Below are 18767 nucleotides of genomic sequence, written 5' to 3'. Positions count from 1 at the left end.
AAGTGAAGATTAAATGAGAAAATGCTTTCAAAGCACTTAGCACTTCACCACTTATAGGAAGTGACAATTGCCATTAACTGCTATTAATATACCAGAAACTGTTACTCGCTCCTTTTGAGACATATTCATTAAGTACCTAGTCGGTAGCAATATTTTATCTACACTGACTGGTTTTTCAAACTGTGGATCCCTTAGGAAATAAGTTTATGGTGTGTATTTTGCTGACGAGGAAACGGGGCCTCAGAGCAAGAGGTGCACACAGGCAGGAGTTGGCCCTGCTGGGATTCAAACCCAGGTCCCTGCTAATACCTCTATTCTGGCTGTGGCACCTGTACCTTTGAGTCTCAGCTGCCGCTCCCACCACCGGCCTTCAGAGCGGCTCAGGTGGGAGGGCCTGAAGTCCTGGGTTCCCGGGAAGAGGGGCCTGGGGTCCCTGGACTTCCACCTCTGTGAGATAGCGGGACGGAGACCCTGGAGAAGCAGCACGTCACGATCCCAGATCTCTGGGTCCCCAGTGTGGAAACCCACTGGGTCTCTGCTGCCTTGGTCCCGGGAAATCTCCCTGCTTCCTTGCTGAGGCCAAGTGATTTCGGCTTTCTTGCCGCGGGTTCGGAGTGGGGAAAGGAGGGAGTGCAGGGGGAGGAGCCGCGGACCTGCGACAGTGGCGAGGGGAGGAGCCGAGCCGGCACCGCGGCGGGCGCGCGGGGCTGCGGCGGCGGCGGCGGCAGCGGCGGCTCCGGGTGAGTCCGCTCCTCCCCCTCCCCCTCCCCCTGCCAAAGCCCCAGCCCCAGCCCGATCCCGGGGGTCGGCCCCGGCGCATGGGGGCGGGGTAGATGCAGAGGCGCGTGGATCTTGGGCCGGGGAGTGGGAGCGCTGCAGCCCTCTCGGGCCACCCCGGGGGAGGGGCACGTGGCCCTGGAAGGGGGTCCCGAACACCTGGGTGTACCCCACCCGTCGCCCACCTATCTCCAGCGCGGGGAAATCGTTTCCCCATTCCGTGGCCCCTGAGGACTTAGGGCTCCGTGGCTTTTCGAAGTCCTGGACATTGTTCCCCTCCCTGCAGCGTCTTGGGACCCCAGCATCTTAACCCCCCCACAACCTTTAAAAAAAAAAAAAAAAAAAAAAAAATCCCATCCTCTCTGCAGCCCGGAGAGGCATTAAGGACTTCAACTCCCAGCAGCCCTGCAGCTCCGGGTCTATGAAGTCGCAGCAGCGCGAGCGCGAGGCCTGCCGGGAATTGTAGTCTCTAAGCCCTTAACGGGAGCTGGGGGCCCTGAGGTGGGAGGGGGTGGCCGGGCTCCCAGTGGGTCGCCTGGGGTAGGGCAGCTGGCTCGAGCAGGACAAGATGTGACTCTTAAGCTGAGCTTTTTCTCCTGGCCTCAGCTCCCAGATCAGACTTCCCCTCTCATTACCCAGCGCGTGGGAACGGGTCCACAGTCCCTTGTCCGCCCTACAACCCCCATGGGCTGCCGCCCGCCGCCGCCTCGGCTGCCACCCAGGACACGGCAGAGATAAGCGCAGGTGAGTGTGACCATGCCTGTCTTAGAGTCCTGGCCTTCTGCAGCACCCCCACGACACCTGTCCATCTGTGAGCCCTGGTCTGTCTGTTCCTAATTCCCCTGCATCCCCTTCAACCCATCTTGATGCCTGGCTCCGAGCCATGTGTCACTAATTCCCCCTCTCCTCACATCCACCTCTCCTTCCTAGCCTCCTCTCATTTATGTGCTCATTGAACCTTCCCTTATGAACCCATGTCTGCCTGCCCAGCCCTCCTCTCTCCTTTTGTCTGTCTGTGATCTCTAGCCATCATCCACTGTCCTTTATTTCCGCACCCATCCATGCTCCCATTCGACCATTTCTCTTTCAAAGATATTTCTGCCCACACTCCTGCCTGCCCCTCTTCACCGTCTCTTGTCCCCTTGTCTCTCGAGCCCCTGTGAATTAATTACACCTCAGTTCATTCCTTGTCACTGTCCATCCCAAGTCTCAATCCTTGACTTTCCTTCTGCCTGCCTGTTCACCTCTTCATCTCTTCCGAGCCTCAGTCTGCCCTTCACATTATCTCTGTCTCCCCTCCCTGTCTGTCTCCTTCCCTCAACTTGGTCCCCATCTCTGCATCTCCACCTTTCCACCCCCAGGCTCCCACTGTACCTATTCACCTCCTCTCTCTCTACCGGCATCCATCCTTCTCTCCTGGCCCTCCCTGCGTCTACCCTACTCTGGCCTCCTTGGTCCCTGGACCCTCCAAGTGCTTTCCTACCCTAAGTCCCTGCTCATCCTGTTCCTGCTGTCTAAAATGCCTTTCTCTAAAATGCTTTTCCCCACCCCAGTGCCACTGTCCCCCGCCTGTGGCTGGCTCCATGTCATCCTTCAGGTCTGGGAGAGCCCTCCCTGACCGTCCCCCTCTGAGTTCCTTTGTGATGCATCCTCTGGCTGTGTCCTGTGGAGTGCTTCTGACAGTCAGTCTGAGAACGACAGGTTTGTGTATGTGTTTTTGTTTGCTTGTTTACTCTATGTTTCCTCTCGTTGGATTGTGACACCAGGAGGTCAGAGAACTCCAGGACCTTGTTCTCTGCTGGATTCGCAGCAACCAGCACAGCACGTAGGGCGCAGTTGGTGCTGGAGGGATATTTGTTGAATGAATGAATGATGAATGGCTGGCACCTTGTCTGCTCATCCCTAACTCCTGTTCCTTCATCTGTGCAGCCCTAATCTTTGTTTCCTCATCCGTCCATCCCTTTATTTGTGCATTCTCATTCTTAGTCCCTTCACTGCCCTTCTCCGTCTCTTCCTCCTTGTTCATTTGTCCCTATTCTCTGTCCTCTACTCCATTCACACCCATCTCTGTCCCCTTGACGTACCCAGTCCCTGTTACTATCTCCATCCCTAATTTCCACCCTCTTGTCTGTCCACTCCTAATTCCTTTTCCTTGTCCATCCCTCTCTAGTACCTGTCACCTTGTCCTTCTTCCTCAAATCTCCATCCCTAATCCATCTGCCCCTAATCTCTGTCCCCTTTGCCCATCCTTCCTTTGCTCGGTGTCTCCTTCCACCCTTATCTCCACACCTGCCCACCCTGCTCTCCCATTCTGTTTCCCATCTGCACCCTTGCCCCATCCCTCCCACGCACAGGACCAGACGGCCACCATGTCAGGAGACTACGAGGATGACCTCTGCCGGCGGGCACTCGTCCTGGTCTCAGACCTCTGTGCACGGATCCGAGATGCTGACACCAGCAACAGGTGCCAGGAGTTCAATGACCGAATCCGAGGCTATCCCCGGGGTCCAGATGCAGGTCAGCACCCCTGCCTGTCTTGGCCAACCCCCTGCCTGCACTATGGCCGGGCGACTCGGAGCAGAACTGCTCAGCTTTCCATCCCTTGCGGGGTCAGTCCCTCGCAGAGTCTTGCCCCCATCCTGCCTGCTGCTGCCCCTCTCCCAAATCTCTGATCCAAGGAGAAGGAGCTGTGTGGTCTGCTTTTTGAGTTTTGCCCTGTGGGCCTCCCTCTGACTACCACCACCAAATGCCCCCTTGAGATATCTCTGTGCATCTTGTGTAAATCTCAGGCTCTTGAGTCAGACTGACTTGTTTGGGTTCAAGTTCCATGTCCCTGACTTTTTAAATAACTGCATGGCTGTAGGTAAGTGACTCTACTTCTGGGCCTCAGTCTCCTCATCTGGAAAATGGGGATAATAAAAGGGATGCCTCATCGAGCAGATGAAAGGCTTAAATGATGCAACACCCAGGAAGCACTTAGAACAATGCTCTGCACGCAGTGGTCATTCATTCGATGCTGGGATTCACTTACTGGGCACCCACTGTGGTCCAGGCAGCACGCGAGGCCCTTTGCACATCTCAATGATTACTCATTGAGACAGTGACCCTTTGTGGAACATACAATCCCCATTTTCAACAGAGGAAACTGAGGCTGAGAAGGGTGAAGTGACCTGTCCAAAGTCACACAGCTGGAAAGCAGCAGGGTTCTGGGAACGAGGAAACATTATGAGTGCCGTTGCCCAGATGAGGAAACGCTGATGAGAGGGAGCATGTGCTGAGTGATTACAACCACAGTCGCACTTGCTGAGCCCCAGGGCAGGGCCTGGCACCTCACGTGCAGGATGTCCAGGTGACATTCATGAGGGATAAGGCTGAGAGAGCAGCGGTCACTTGCCCAGAGGCTCAATGGTAGCAGAGGCAAAACTGAATCCTGCGTAGTCTAGTACAGCACTGTAGTTTGGGAGTCCTCACGACCACCATCAGCTTCAATGATTTGCTAGAATCATTGACTCACAGAACTCAGGAAACTGTTTTTGTTTGTTTGTTTTTGAGATAGAGTTTCACTCTTGTTGCCCAGGCTGGAGTGTAACGGTGGGATCTCGGTTCACTGCATCCTCCGCCTCCCAGGTTCAAGCGATTCTCCTGCCTCAGCGTCCCGAGTAGCTGGGATTACAGGCGCCCGCCACCACACCCAGCTAATTTTTTTTTTTTTTTTTAGTAGAGACAGGGTTTCATCATGTTGGCCAGGCTGGTCTCGAACTCCTGACCTCAAGTAATCCACCTGCCTCAGCCTCCCAAAGTGCTGGGATTACAGGCATAAGCCACCGTGCCTGGCCGGAAACTGTTATACTCATGGTTATGATTTATTACAGTGAAACGATACAGACTGAAGTCAGTAAAGGGAAGAGGCACCCAGGGCAGAATCCAGGACAGAGCAGGTGTGAGCTTCCAGTCATCCTCTCCCAGTGGAGTGACATGGACAGTGCTTAATTTTCCCAGCAATGACGTGTGACAGCATGCACAGTCTATTACGAACCGGGGAAGCTCACCTGGGCCTTGGTGTGCAAGGTTTTTACTGGGGGCCAGTCCCATATACGTGGCTGATTGCTGGTGTGGCTGACTTCAGTCTCCAGCTCCTCCAGAGGTTGAGCCAGAGGCCTCCAGCATACATCACAGTGTTAGCATAGACTATGCTGCATGATCCAAGGCTCCAGATAAACAAAGACACTCTAATCAGGCAGGACATTCCCTGGGCTTAGAAGTTCCCTCCCAGGAGCTGATCAAGGGCCAAACCTTTCTCTGGACAAGGTGAATCTTCTACTGCACAACTACACCACCTCTCCATGCCCAAATAGCTCCCCGGTCTGTGCAGACAGGAATGGCGAACCTGTCAGGGTGTGTGGGATCCATGTTCTGAGTTGAACAGGGTTTGAATCAGGCTGGCAGTAGGGGAAAGCATCTGTTTAATTTTTCTCCATAATGACCCTGTTTTCTCAACTCACCCTGTGTTCAGGAGGTTCGTAAAGTCCTTGCCTCTGGTTTCTAACAGGCCTCCCAGAATGCTCAGTGAGTGTTGGTCACTTAAAAAGGAGCACTCTGGGCCGGGTGCGGTGGCTCACACCTGTAATCTTAGCACTTTGGGAGGCTGAGGTGGGTGGATCACGAAGTCAGGAGATTGAGACCATCCTGGCTAACACGGGTGAAACCCCATCTCTACTAAAAACACAAAAACAAAAAATTAGCCGGGCATGGTGGTGGGTACCTTAGTCCCAGCTACTCGGGAGGCTGAGGGAGGAGAATGGCATGAACCCAGGGGGCGGAGCTTGCAGTGAGCCGAGATCGCACCACTGCACTCTAGCCTGGGTGACACAGCGAGACTCTGTCTCAAAAAAAAAAAAAAAAAAAAAAAAAAGGAGCAGTCTGGCCAGGCATGGTGGTGCATGCCTGTAATCCCAGTACTTTGGGAAGCTGAGGTGGATGGATCTGAGGCCAGGAGTTCGAGACTAGCCTGGTCAACATAACAAAACCCCGTCTATTCCAAAAATACAAAAATTAGCCAGGTGTGGTGGTGCCACCTGTTGTCCCAGCTACTCAGGAGGCTGAGGCACAAGAAGTGCTTGAACCTGGGAGGTAGAGGCTGCAGTGAACTGAGATCACACCACTGCACTCCAGCCTGGACGACAGAGCAAGACTGCCTCCAAAAAAATAAAATAAATACATAAATAAATAAAGCACCCTAAGAGGGAGGGGAGAAGGAAACCCAGAGTTCTGCCAGTGCCTGGTATGTGTCCCTGCAGGGCCACTTCCTCTCTCGCAGAGCCTGTTTTCTCATATGTAAAATGGGATAAGTCATTTCAAAGTTATATAATGTCATAAGGATTAATGTCACACACCACTATAGCTTCACTGACCAGTACAGGACAAGAAGGCATCCCCTTCCTGCTGTGTGTCCCCTAATGTAACTGGACACAGCCGTTCCACTCAGCTGTCCTTGCTGGCAATGGCCTTCCTACCTGCTTCCCCACCATAATCCACTGTCTGTTTGGAGTAGGGATTTTCCCTTTCACTTTGCCAACATCCAGAAGTCCATTTCAAAATAAATTCCCGTTCCTTGAAGGTCATTTCTGAAAAACCCCACTCCTGGTACCAATTACTGAAGAAGCCCAAAACCTTTGGTTGTAAGAACAATTCTGTACTTGGATTTCTCTGCAAGGCATATCAGCACATATGTGGCATTCAGATTGTGTTAGCTATGGTGTTGATGGTGTTGGACACACATGGTGGGAGCAATAGGATTTATTATTCTAATAAAAATTCACATTTGAACTACTATTTATTGGGAAGCATTGAGGTGTGATAGCATCATGGTGAAGACCATGGGCTTTGAAACCAGGCTTCCCAGGCTTAAATCCTGACTCTACCACCTACCAGCTATGAACTTTGAGCAGGTGATTACAGGTATACTGATCTCAGTTTTCTTTTGTGGAAAACAGGGATAAATATGTTGCTAACCTCATGTAGTGCCTGGCAGGCTTAAATAACCTGACCCCTATAAAGTACTGAGATATCTGGTATGTAATCACCCCTCAAGATATGTTTGTTATTATCTTCCACATGTGATTTACCTTCTGCATTCCTTCAAACTACTATAAGAGAGAAGAACTGATTTTTCCTACTTGGGAAATGGGAAGTGTAAGGTTCAGAGTGGTTAAGATATGTTCCCAAGGCCACACAGCAAGCGTGATTTAAACCCTGACCTGCCTAACTGTGTCATGCAGGGTCCCTGCTTCCTTGACCATCTCTGAGCATTTTGCAGGACCTTGGTGCTACCTCACATGTTGTGTTCTCTTATAGAGAGGCACCAAAGTCTAGTGATTAAGAGAATAAAATCTGGAGACAGACTGCTGGATTCAAATCTCAGATCTGTCATTTGTTACTTGTAAAGCTTTAAACAAATCACTGAATCTCTCTGTGTCTCAGTTTCCTCATCTTTAAAATGGTTATGTAGAAATACTGGGCTGGGCACAGTGGCCACATCTGTAATCACAGCACTTTGGGAGGCCAAGGTGGGAAGATTGCTTGAGGCCAGGAGTTCGAGACCAGCCTGGGCAACATAGCAAGACCTCATCTCTACAAAAAAATTTAAAAGTTAGCCAGGTGTGATAGCAAGTACCTGTAGTCCCAGCTTCTTGAGAGGCTGAGGCAAGAGGATTGCTTGAGCCCAGGAGTTCAAGGGTGCAGTGAGCTATGATCATGCCACTGCACTCCAGCCTGAGTAACAGAGATTCCATCTCTTTAAAAAAAAAATACAATACTTACCTTGTAGAGTTGTAAAACATATATTAAGTAATATGTGTAAAGTGCCTGGCACTTGCGATTGCATGGACAATTGCATGGCAAATATGAAGGGTTAACTCTTTGGGGACAGCAGAGGGAGGAGGTACTGTGACCCCATCCTGACCCCTACCTCTGTCCTCGTTCTCTCCAGACATCTCCGTGAGCCTGCTGTCGGTCATCGTGACATTCTGTGGCATTGTCCTTCTGGGTGTCTCTCTCTTCGTGTCCTGGAAGTTGTGCTGGGTGCCCTGGCGGGACAAGGGAGGCTCGGCAGTAGGTGGTGGCCCCCTGCGCAAAGACCTGGGCCCTGGTGTTGGGCTGGCAGGCCTGGTAGGCGGCGGCGGGCACCACCTCGGTGCTGGCCTGGGTGGCCATCCTCTGCTGGGTGGCCCACACCACCATGCCCACACCGCCCACCATCCACCCTTTGCTGAGCTGCTGGAGCCAGGCAGCCTGGGGGGTTCTGACACCCCTGAGCCCTCCTACTTGGACATGGACTCGTATCCAGAGGCTGCAGCAGCTGCAGTGGCCGCTGGGGTCAAACCGAGCCAAACATCCCCTGAGCTGCCCTCCGAGGGGGGAGCAGGCTCTGGGTTGCTCCTGCTGCCCCCCAGTAGTGGGGGCTTGCCCAGCGCCCAGTCACATCAGCAGGTCACAAGCCTGGCACCCACCACCAGGTGAGAGAGGATACTTAGCTGGGGGTCCACTCTGAACTTCTGCTCCTCCTCTGTGTCTCTTTCCCATCTATGGTTCTTATGGGTTCGGGATTTGGAGGGAAATCGGGGTATTGACTCCTGGATCTTAGGGAAAGAGGAGGGTGGGGCCCTAGACTCCTGGCTCTGAGGGAGGTTGGCGCTATGGGGTCTAGACCCCTTGGACCCGAAGGAGTAGGGGACTGGGGGCCTGAATTCCTGGGTCCAGAGGGAGGAGACTGGGGAAAGGACTTCAGGACAGGAAAGTAGAGGAGAATGAGGTTGGATCCCCAAGTCCCTGTGGCACAAGGCAATTCACACCCTTTCACTCTAAGCCAGGATTGGTAGTGGGACCTGGAGTTCCTTCATTCATTATTCCTCAATATACCTGTAAATGTATATTGAGCACTAATATAAACTAGGCCTGAGCAGGGTGTTAGGAAAACACCGGACTCTGCCCTCCCGTTACTCACAGTGCAGGGGAGGCGGCCCCCAGACTGGCTGTCCTGGTGTAGCTGGGCTGGTGAGGCAGGAAAGCGGCTCAGGGGACCACAGCTGGGAGAAGGCTGCAAGCTTCCTGGAGGTGGAGGTGTCTCAGCTGAGACCCGCAGGCTGAGGGAGAGTTAGTCAGGCAAAGAGGCAGGGCTGTGACCTGGGCATTCCAGGTGAAGGGAGCAGCCCAGGCAAAGACAAGAGGAGAATGAGATCATAGTGCATTGTGGGGACAGCCCACACCAAGGGGACAGCCAGGGCACCATGCCTTAGTCACCAAGGCATGAGAATAAGTTTGAAAAAAAGAAAACTTCAGGCTGGGCACAGTGGCTCATGCCTGTAATCCCAGCACTTTGGGAGGCCGAGGTGGCCAGATCACTTGAGGTCAGGAGTTCGACACCAGCCTGGTGAAACCCCGTCTCTACTAGAAATACAAAAAAAAATAATAGCCGGGCGTGGTGGTATGTGTCTGTAATCCCAGCTACTCAGAAGGCTGAGACAGGAGAATCTCTTGAACCCAGGAGCCAAGATTGTACACTCTACTCTAGCCTGGGTGGCAGAGCGAGACTCCATCTCAAAAAAAAAAAAAAAAAAAAAAGAAAAGAAAAAAGAAAACTTGAGAGATGTGGCTACGGACACCAGACCACACGGGGCTTTGAGTGCCAGGCTGAGGCTCTGGGACTTTGTCCTGAGGGCACTGAGAAGCCATGGGAGGGCTGTGAGCAGGGGAGGGGCAGAGTCAGCTCTGGGTATAGAAGGAACCCTCTGGGGCCACATGGGGTGGGCTGGAGGGAGACACTGGAGGCTGAGAGTTCAGGAGAGGACAAGGCCTGAGCTGTGACCAGGACAGTGGGGATAGAGAGGAGAGACAGCCGGGGAGATTAAGAGAAGGGCAGAAGAGGGTTCAAGGAAGGTCTGTGTTATGTGGGGCGTCGGGGGTCCATGGAGAAGCATCCTGGGTCACCAGCTTGAGGCCCAAAGGAGGTTACTGAAAGCTGGTGCATTCACAGGTATAGGCTGGAGCTAGCTTTGAAACGGGGAGAATGAGACTGGGCGCGGTGGCTCACGCCTGTAATCCCAGCACTTTGGGAGGCCGAGGCAGGCAGATCATCTGAGGTCAGGAGTTTGAGCCTGACCAACATGGTGAAACCCCGTCTCTGCTAAAAATATAAAAATTAGCCAGGTATGGTGGCACACACCTGTACTCCCAGTTACTCAGGAGGCTGAGGCAGGAGAACTGCTTGAACCTGGGAGGCAGAGGTTGCAGTGAGCCGAGATCATGCCTTTGCACTCCAGCCTGGGCGAGAAGAGCAAAACTCCGTCTCAAAAAAGAAGGAAAGAAGGAAAGAAAGAAGAAAGGGAGGGAGGGAGGGAATGCCCCCAGATACTAATGGGGAAACTGAGGCTCAGAGAGCCCAGTGGCTCCCTCAAGCTCACACAGTGAGCAAAGGAGGGCACTTGTGGCCACCTGGCTGGGTGACAGAGGGAAAGGCAGGGAGGAATCTCTCAAGTGTCTACATGCAAAGATCAGAGTCACTGACCTCACCTTGGTCTCCCCCACCCCCTACAGGTACCCAGCCCTGCCCCGACCCCTCACCCAGCAGACTCTGACCTCCCAGCCGGACCCCAACAGTGAGGAGCGGCCACCCGCCCTGCCCTTACCCCTGCCTGGCGGCGAGGAAAAAGCCAAACTCATTGGGCAGATTAAGCCCGAGCTGTACCAGGGGACTGGCCCTGGTGGCCGGCGGGGTGGGGGGGCCCCAGGCTCCGGAGAAGCAGGCACAGGGGCACCCTGTGGCCGCATCAGCTTCGCCCTGCGGTACCTCTATGGCTCAGACCAGCTGGTGGTGAGGATCCTGCAGGCCCTGGACCTCCCTGCCAAGGATTCCAACGGCTTCTCAGACCCCTACGTCAAGATCTACCTGCTGCCTGACCGCAAGAAAAAATTTCAGACCAAGGTCCGGAGCAGCAGGCTGGACACTGGGGTCCCACAGAGAGGGAGCTAGGAGTCTGGACTCCTGGGTCTGAGGGAGGATGAGCTGGGGTCTGGACTACTGGGTCTGAGGGAGGAGGGGCTGGGGTCCTGGACTCCTGGGTCTGAGGGAGGAGGGGCTGGGGGTCTGGACTCCTGGGTCTGAGGGAGGAGGGGCTGGGGTCCTGGACTCCTGGGTCTGAGGGAGGAGGGGCTGGGCCTGGACTCCTGGGTCTGAGGGAGGAGGGGCTGGGGTCCTGGACTCCTGGATCCTGTTGAGGAAGGGCTTATGGGCACGGTGTCTTGTCTCCTGTCACCCACCACCACCAGGTGCACAGGAAGACCCTGAACCCCGTCTTCAATGAGACGTTTCAATTCTCGGTGCCCCTGGCCGAGCTGGCCCAACGCAAACTGCACTTCAGCGTCTATGACTTTGACCGCTTCTCGCGGCACGACCTCATCGGCCAGGTGGTGCTGGACAACCTCCTGGAGCTGGCCGAGCAGCCCCCTGACCGCCCGCTCTGGAGGGACATCGTGGAGGGCGGCTCGGTCAGTGGCCCCCTCCCCTGACCTTCCCCTTCCCAGGGCCCTGAGCGCCCCCCAGGTTGCAAGTCCCCTGCCTTCAGACTTCATAACTTCCTCACTTCCTGTCCCCGCATTTTTCTGTTAAAATGTATCACACTGGGGAAGATTGCAAACTTACAGGCAAGAATAGAGAATGGGCCCGGCGCCATGGCTCATGCCTGTAATCCCAGCACTTTGGGAGGCTGAGGCGGGCAGATCACTTGAGGTTGGGAGTTCAAGGGCAGCCTGGCCAACATGGAGAAGCCCCATCTCTACTAAAAATACAAAAATTAGCCAGGCGTGGTGGCACATGCCTGTAATCCCAGACACTCGGGAGGGAGAATCGCTTGAACCCAGGAAGTGGAGGTTGCTGTGAGCAGAGGTCATGCCATTGCACTCCAGCCTGGGCAACAAGAGTGAAACTCTGTCTCAAAAACAAAACAAAACAAAAAACAACAGAGAATGATACAATAGACACCCTTCCTCTCCTCAACGTCGCCAAATATTAGCATCAGGCCTGGATCCGATTTTCCAACCTCCCACCCCCTTTGCCATCGGATGCCTTCCTGCCTCAGCCCCATGACTTCTCCCCTCTCCCCCCAGACTTCTGACCTTCCAACTTCCTTTCCAAGTTCTGGACTTCTAGAAGCCCCAATCCCTCTCTAATCTCTGAACTTCTGAATTTTCCCAACTCCTGACATGGGAACTCTTTCATATTCTCACCCTCTGTTTTTTCATGGTCCCTGCCCAAATCCTGATAGCCTGATCCCCTAGGCCTCCGCCATCCTGGGATCCCCAGTATCCAGACACTCCCCAGTTCTCCCAGCATCCAGATTACAGGGCCCAATGGCCTCTTCCTTATTCCTTATGACCCCTGCCCTCTGGCACCTCGTTGTCCCTGTACCTCCAATCCCTCCCCAGCCCCACTCTTAGGTACTTGTTGTGTGTGTGTCCTGAGCTCTTCTGCCCCAACAAATCTCAGATCCTCAACTCTACAGCGCCCCCACTCCAATCTGATCTGTGAATTATCCAACATTCCAGTTCTCTGCCAGTCTGGGGTAGCTGTGTGTCTGTTGTGGGGACGGTGGCCTTCATATCAGGAGAGGACTAGATCTCCTCAAGGTCCTTTCCTTCTCTGAGCCTCAGTTTCCCCATCTGTCCAATGACAGATGTCCAGTTGAGCTGGGTGCCTATAGCTCTTCCTCTAGGCTTCTTCATGGTGCTCTCCCCAGTCTTCCTGCTTGGCCTCCCAAGCCCAGCCTTTGGGATTGAAGTGCCCAGTTCCAAGGTCCCTGTTCCCAGGGCCCCATGGGTTCCACCAGCTCCTGCTCCCGGTCATCAGCCGTGACAGCCCCATCCCAGGGCCTTCTCTCTGTATCCATGCTGGCCTCATTCTTGTGCTCACCCTTCTCATTTTCTCTCTCCATCATCATCACTTGAAGTTTTCCTCACTCATTCCACTGATTCGTATATTCTCTCTCTCTCTTTCTCCCTCTCTCTCTCTCTCTCTCTCTCTTTTGAGTCAGAGTCTCCCTCTGTCACCCAGGCTGGAGTATAGTGGTGTAATCTTAGCTCACTGCAACCTCCACCTCCTGGGTTCAAGTGATTCTACTGCTTCAGCCTCCCAAGTAGCTGGGATTACAGGCATGCGCCACCACACCCGGCTAATTTTTGTATTTTTAGTAGAAACGGGGTTTCGCCATGTTGGCCAGCCTGGTCTCGAACTCCTGAGCTCAAGTTATCCGCCCACCTCAGCCTCCCAAAGTGCTTGGATTACAGGCATCAGCCACTGCACCCAGCCTTCATTCATTTCTTCAACCACTGCTTTTTCAGGAGCAGGGCCTGGGGACCCCAGACAGCCCTCGGCAGCTCCAGGTCTAGGTGGCTGGGCCTTGTGTCAGGGGCTAGGGTTATGGGGAGGCACAGAAGGAGCTGTGCAGGGCTGTAGGGGAGCTGGGAGCTTGTGGAACGAGGAGAGGCTCAAAGGCCAAGGAGGAGGTAGAGGGAAGAATGTTCTGGCAGAGGGGCAGCCTGGACAGAGGCCCTGACGGGAGTGAGTGGGGAGTCCAGGGCCCTGGGCTGGCGCAGCTGGGAGGCTGCAGGGCTGGGCCGGGTTGGTCAAAGCTCCCAGCTAGCTCCAGCATGGCTCCAGCCTGTGTGTCAGGGTTGGGGGCGGTCCTGGAAACTTCAGTGGAGGCTGATGAATCTGCCCTCTCTCAGGCTGCTTTGTGTGTGTGTCTCTGCTCCGTCTTTGTCCCACTCTGTCTGAGTCCGTCTCTCTCTGTCTCTCTCTCTTTCGGTGCAGGGACTAGGGTGTCTAAGTCTAGGTTTCTCTCTCACTCTCTGGTCTGTGTCCCTCCACTTTAATTCTAGGTAACTATCACTGTCTCTGGGTCTTTATACACCCCAACCCACTGTCTCTGTCCCTCTCTCTCTCCGGACCTCTGTCTCTCTCTGGGTCTCTCTCTATATCTCTCTTTCTCTCTCTAGGTCTCTGTACTCCCTCTCTCTAGGTCTCTATCTCTCTGTCTCTGGGTCTCTTTCTCCCTCTCTCTCTGGGTCTCTGTCCTCCTCTCTCTGGGTCTCTGTCCCCCTCTCTCTCTGGGTCTCTGTCCCCCTCTCTCTCTGGGTCTCTGTCCCCCTCTCTCTGGGTCTCTGTCTGTCTGCCTCTGGGCCTCTGTCCCTCTGACTTTAGAACTTTGCCTGTGGGTCTGTCTTTCCAGCTGCATCCCTCAGTGTTTTGGCTTCTGTCTCAGTCTATTTCTCTCTCTCTCACCTTCTCTCTCTCTCCCCTCACTCATGCTTCTTCCAATCTTCCCTACAGAACAAATAGGCTTTGACGGTCATGGGCAGCTGTGGCCAAGGAGTTACTGGGTCTTGGCCCAGAGTCAGATTGTTAAGTGGATGGGAAGCCTGAGCCCGGATGTCAGGGTGGAGAGCGGGAGGCTCCAATGGGAGAGAAAATCAGGGAGAGTTGAGGAGGGGCTGAGGCACGATATCACTGACCTTTTCCCCACCTGCAGGAAAAGGCAGATCTTGGGGAGCTCAACTTCTCACTCTGCTACCTCCCCACGGCCGGGCGCCTCACCGTGACCATCATCAAAGCCTCTAACCTCAAAGCGATGGACCTCACTGGCTTCTCAGGTGAGGATCGTGGATCTGAGGGAGGACGGGCCGGGGGTCTGGACTCCTGGGTCTGAGGGAGGAGGGGCCGGGGGTCTGGACTCCTGGGTCTGAGGGAGGAGGGGCCGGGGGCCTGGACTCCTGGGTCTGAGGGAGGAGGGGCCGGGGGCCTGGACTCCTGGGTCTGAGGGAGGAGGACCTGGCGTCTGGACTCCTGGGCCTGAGGGAGGAGGGGCTGGGGGTCTGGGATCCCGGACCTCTGGGTCTGAGGGAGGAGGAGCTCGGGGACTGGGGTCTCGGACCCCTAGGTCTGAGGGAGGGAATCTCTGTTCCTTGCTTCACTGCTGTTCCCAGACCCCTACGTGAAGGCCTCTCTGATCAGCGAGGGGCGGCGTCTGAAGAAGCGGAAAACCTCCATCAAGAAGAACACGCTGAACCCCACGTACAATGAGGCGCTGGTGTTCGACGTGGCCCCCGAGAGCGTGGAGAACGTGGGGCTCAGCATCGCCGTGGTGGACTACGACTGGTGAGGGGCGCGGCCCGGGCAGGGGGCAGGCAGGAGGGCTGGGGTGGGGACAGGCCCTCCCACCGCCCTCCTCTGGTCTTTACCGACCCCAACCCCCAGCATCGGGCACAACGAGGTGATCGGCGTGTGCCGCGTGGGCCCCGACGCTGCCGACCCGCACGGCCGCGAGCACTGGGCGGAGATGCTGGCCAACCCCCGCAAGCCCGTGGAGCACTGGCATCAGCTAGTGGAGGTGAGTGGGGTCCCACACCCACCCCTGACAAGCACCCGTGCGCCCTCAGCCCCTTCATCCATGCAATGAACGCCCTGCATGTTTATAAGCCACAGAACCAGGCATCCTCGGTTTCAATCCCTGCTGTGCCAACTTCAGCTGTGTGGCTTAGAGCCAGTTACCCAAGCGTTCTGTGCCTCAGTTTACTCACTAGGAAATGGGACTGTTGATAGCATCTTCTGTTAGGATAGAGGTGAGATGTGCTGAGTTAAACGTTCTGTAAGTGGTCGCTGCTGTTGTTACCCATGAGGCTAAGTTGAAAATAGAGGGGGCCGGGCGCGGTAGCTCACGCCTGTAATCCCAGCACTTTGGGAGGCCGAGGCGGGCGGATCACCTGAGGTCAGGAGTTCGAGACCAGCCTGACCAACATGGAGAAACCCCTGTCTCTACTAAAAATACAAAATTAGCTGGGTGTGGTGGCACGTGCGTGTAATCCCAGCTACTTGGGAGGCTGAGGCAGGAAAATCACTTGAACCTGGGAGGTGGCGGTTGTGGTGAGCCGAGATGGCGCCATTGCACTCCAGCCTGGGCAACAAGAGCGAAACTCTGTCTCAACAATAACAACAGCAAAAAAAAAAAAAAAAGAAGAAGAAGAAAGAGAAAGGAAGGAAGGAGGGAAGGAAGGAAGGAAGGAAGGAAGGAAGGAAGGAAGGAAGGAAAGGAAAGGAAAAACAGAGAGGAGAAACTGGGTGAGAAGATGGAGATGGAGTGGGGTTTTTATTTGTTTTGGTTTGTGTTGTGTTAAGAGCAGGCTGTGAAAATTACTTGGTCATAGCATACTGAGTGGACTTTATTTTTTAAAATGGGGCCAGGTGAGGTGACTCACACCTGTAATCCCAGCACTTTGGGAGGCTGAAGTGGGAGGATCACTTGACCCCAGGAGTTCGAGGCCAGCCTGGCCAACATGGCAAAACCCTGTCTCTACTAAAAATACAAAAAGCAGCTGGGTGTGGTGGCGGGCGCCTGCAATCCCAGCTACTCGGGAGGCTGAGGCAGGAGGATCCCTTGAGCCCAGGAGTTTGTTACTGCAGTGAGCTATGATCTCACCACCACACTCCAGCCTGGGCAATGGAGCAAGAAACCCTCTCCTTAAAAAAAAAAAAAAAGCAAGTATATAGGGGCACACACATTTCCTTTGGAATAGCAGTCTAATGTGGCATGAGACTGGCCCTTTTTAAAAATTTGATATTTTGTTCATCATGGATTTGTTTTGCATTAATTTTGATTTTTAAAATATATTGCATTATTATTATTATTATTATTGAGACAGTCTCACTCTGTCACCCAGCCTGGAGTGCAGTGCTGCAATCTTGGCTCACTGCAACCTTCCTCTCCCTGAGTTCAAGTGATTCTTCTGCCTCAGCCTACCAAGTAGCTGGGATTACAGGTGTGTGCCACCTCACCCAGCTAAATTTTTATTTTATTTTATTTTATTTTATTATTTTATTTATTTATTTATTTTGTAGAGACAGGGTTTCACCATGTTGGCCAGGCTGCTCTCAAACTTCCAAGTGATCCACCCACCTCGGGCCCCCAAAGTGCTGGGATTGCAGGCACGAACCACCGCACCTGGCCAATATTGCATTAAATATTATTTATCTTGATTGCTGCATTTGGGGCACACATTTACATTTAGTACCGGGTGAAACTTTCACCACATCACCAGATTGAGTCCGGCCCTGCCATGGGTTTTTTTCCAGTGATGATGAGGGACCGAGCAGCTGGGCACAGAGCTCAGATTTGAGATTGGAAGAGACGAGGACTCTACTAAGGTGGATAGGATGGAGGCTACTCCCTCCTTCTGTCATTCACTCATTCATCCATTCATTAATTCATCCCACAAACCTGAGGAGTTTCTGGTGAGCCACTGCCCATGTTGGGCAACACTGGCGGCACAGAGCCTGGGCCCAGCCCTGACACTGCCCATGAATTTCAGCCCCTCGTGCTCCCTGTGGCCTCAGAAGATCCTTCTACACCCAGAGCTTCTCCTCCCCTTCCCTGCTCACAGCCCTCCCGTGGCTCCCCAGTGGCCCCAGGACAGAGTCTCAGCTCCTCTGATGCTGTGCAGGACCTGCTGCACTCATCCCTACAGCCCCATCTCTCCTCGCATTTGCAGAGACTCCTCTTTTTTGTGCCTCCATTTCTCCATCTGTAGAATGGAATCGTAATACCATCTGTCCATCGCTTCAGGGCCAAGTGAGAAAGCGCATCCTAAATAATGAAACAGGATTGACGTCTTCTCCTGTTGATGATTAGCGTCTGTTTCAAATCTCTGTCCCTCACTCCTGAACCTTCTGGACTTTCTCCTTTAGGAAAAGACTTTGACCAGCTTCACAAAAGGCAGCAAAGGACTATCAGAGAAAGAGAACTCTGAGTGAGGGGTAAGGAGCCTGGCCACAGGGAAGGGGCTGGGGGTGGAGATGCCTGAGTCTGAGGGAGGAGGGGCCGGGGGCCTGGACTCCTGGGTCTGAGGGAGGAGGGGCCGGGGGCCTGGACTCCTGGGTCTGAGGGAGGAGGGGCTGGACCTGGGACTCCTGGGTCTCTGGGTGGTGATGGAGCTGCAGGAGGTCGTGACGCAGTTCTCTGCCGTCGCTGACCCCTCCTCTCCTGCTCCATCGTGCAGGTCTGGCCTAGGCCCGGGATCGGACCAGGATCCCTCAGGACCCCATCCTTTCCTGCCCGGACCGTGAATTCATCTCCTTGAAGCCATAACGTCCGAGCTGCTGGTGCAGGGCAGCCCTGGCCCTAGGCTTCCTACCCCTGGAAGCGAGAGGATGGGAGGAGGCCGGCCCAGCTCCTTCTTTCAGGGTGGGGGGCATTCAGCCTCCACTGTGTCTGTCTTTTCTTCCCTGGGGCTCCCCCTTGAGGCGAGGGGCCATGCATGTCTGGGGGACCCCTGCCCCCCAAAGCCCTCTGTCTGTCTCTGTCACTTTGCTGTTCGTCCAAGACTTGGTGTCCCGACCCTTGTTCTCGCCGTGAATGTCAATGGGCCAATCCTCTCTGTCCTTTCAGACACACACACACCTGTGTCCATCCCTTCTGTTCGCCACACCCCGCGTCTGGCCGGTCCCCCCACTGCTGCTGCTATCAACGCCAGAATAAACACACTCCGTGGGTCTCACTCCACCTGGGCCTCCTGTCCTCTCTGAGACTAGGAAGCTGGATTGGAACATGCTGGCTCTGCAATAGACAAATTTGTGTTTCTTTCTATGACTGGGCAACTTAATGATCTCGCTGAGCCTCAGTTTATAAAAATGGTGTTAGCCAGGATCATTGTAAGTACAGAACACAAAATTCAACCCAAAACCATAAACAGAATTGAAAGACCTCTGTCCATGGAAAGCCTATGAACACAGAGGGACTTCAGGCATGGTTAGATCCAGGTGTTCAAGGGATTCTTTCACTTCCGCTTTCCTCTTTTTTTTTTGGATGGAGTTTCACTCTTGTTGCCCAGGCTGGAGTGCAGTGGTGTGATCACTGGAACCTCCTGGTTTCAAGCGATTCTCTTGCCTC

The 18767-nt window shown here is 54.1% G+C and overlaps 1 protein-coding gene across 2 annotated transcripts; it reads left to right on the top strand.

Annotated features, from left to right (window-relative positions):
- Positions 1–1239: 1239 nt before the first annotated feature.
- SYT3 (synaptotagmin 3) lies at positions 1240–18380 on the top strand. 2 transcript variants are annotated; one of them, XM_009195062.4, is made up of 10 exons: positions 1240–1521; positions 3132–3294; positions 7766–8291; positions 10369–10756; positions 11101–11319; positions 14358–14478; positions 14812–14983; positions 15083–15215; positions 17567–17635; positions 17878–18380. In XM_009195062.4, the coding sequence occupies exons 2-9, from the start codon at positions 3147–3149 to the stop codon at positions 17630–17632; spliced, it is 1773 nt and encodes a 590-aa protein (XP_009193326.1). In that variant the 5' UTR covers positions 1240–1521; positions 3132–3146; the 3' UTR covers positions 17633–17635; positions 17878–18380. The 2 variants fall into 2 exon arrangements, with proteins under 2 accessions (XP_009193326.1, XP_017808114.1); XM_017952625.3 differs by lacking the exon at positions 1240–1521 and having other exon boundaries at positions 1557–3294.
- The last annotated feature ends 387 nt before the right edge of the window (positions 18381–18767 follow it).

This window comes from Papio anubis, chromosome 20 (assembly GCF_008728515.1).
Source record: "Papio anubis isolate 15944 chromosome 20, Panubis1.0, whole genome shotgun sequence".
NCBI lineage: Eukaryota > Metazoa > Chordata > Mammalia > Primates > Cercopithecidae > Papio > Papio anubis.
This window is presented reverse-complemented; position numbering and strand designations above follow the sequence as displayed.

Coding starts and splice junctions, on each gene's coding strand:
- SYT3 (XM_017952625.3), top strand. CDS start 2,643: ATGAATGATGAATGGCTGGCACCTTGTCTGCTCATCCCTAACTCCTGT. Junction 3,295..7,765: donor TCCCCGGGGTCCAGATGCAG/GTCAGCACCCCT, acceptor CGTTCTCTCCAG/ACATCTCCGTGAGCCTGCTG. Junction 11,320..14,357: donor ACATCGTGGAGGGCGGCTCG/GTCAGTGGCCCC, acceptor CCCCACCTGCAG/GAAAAGGCAGATCTTGGGGA.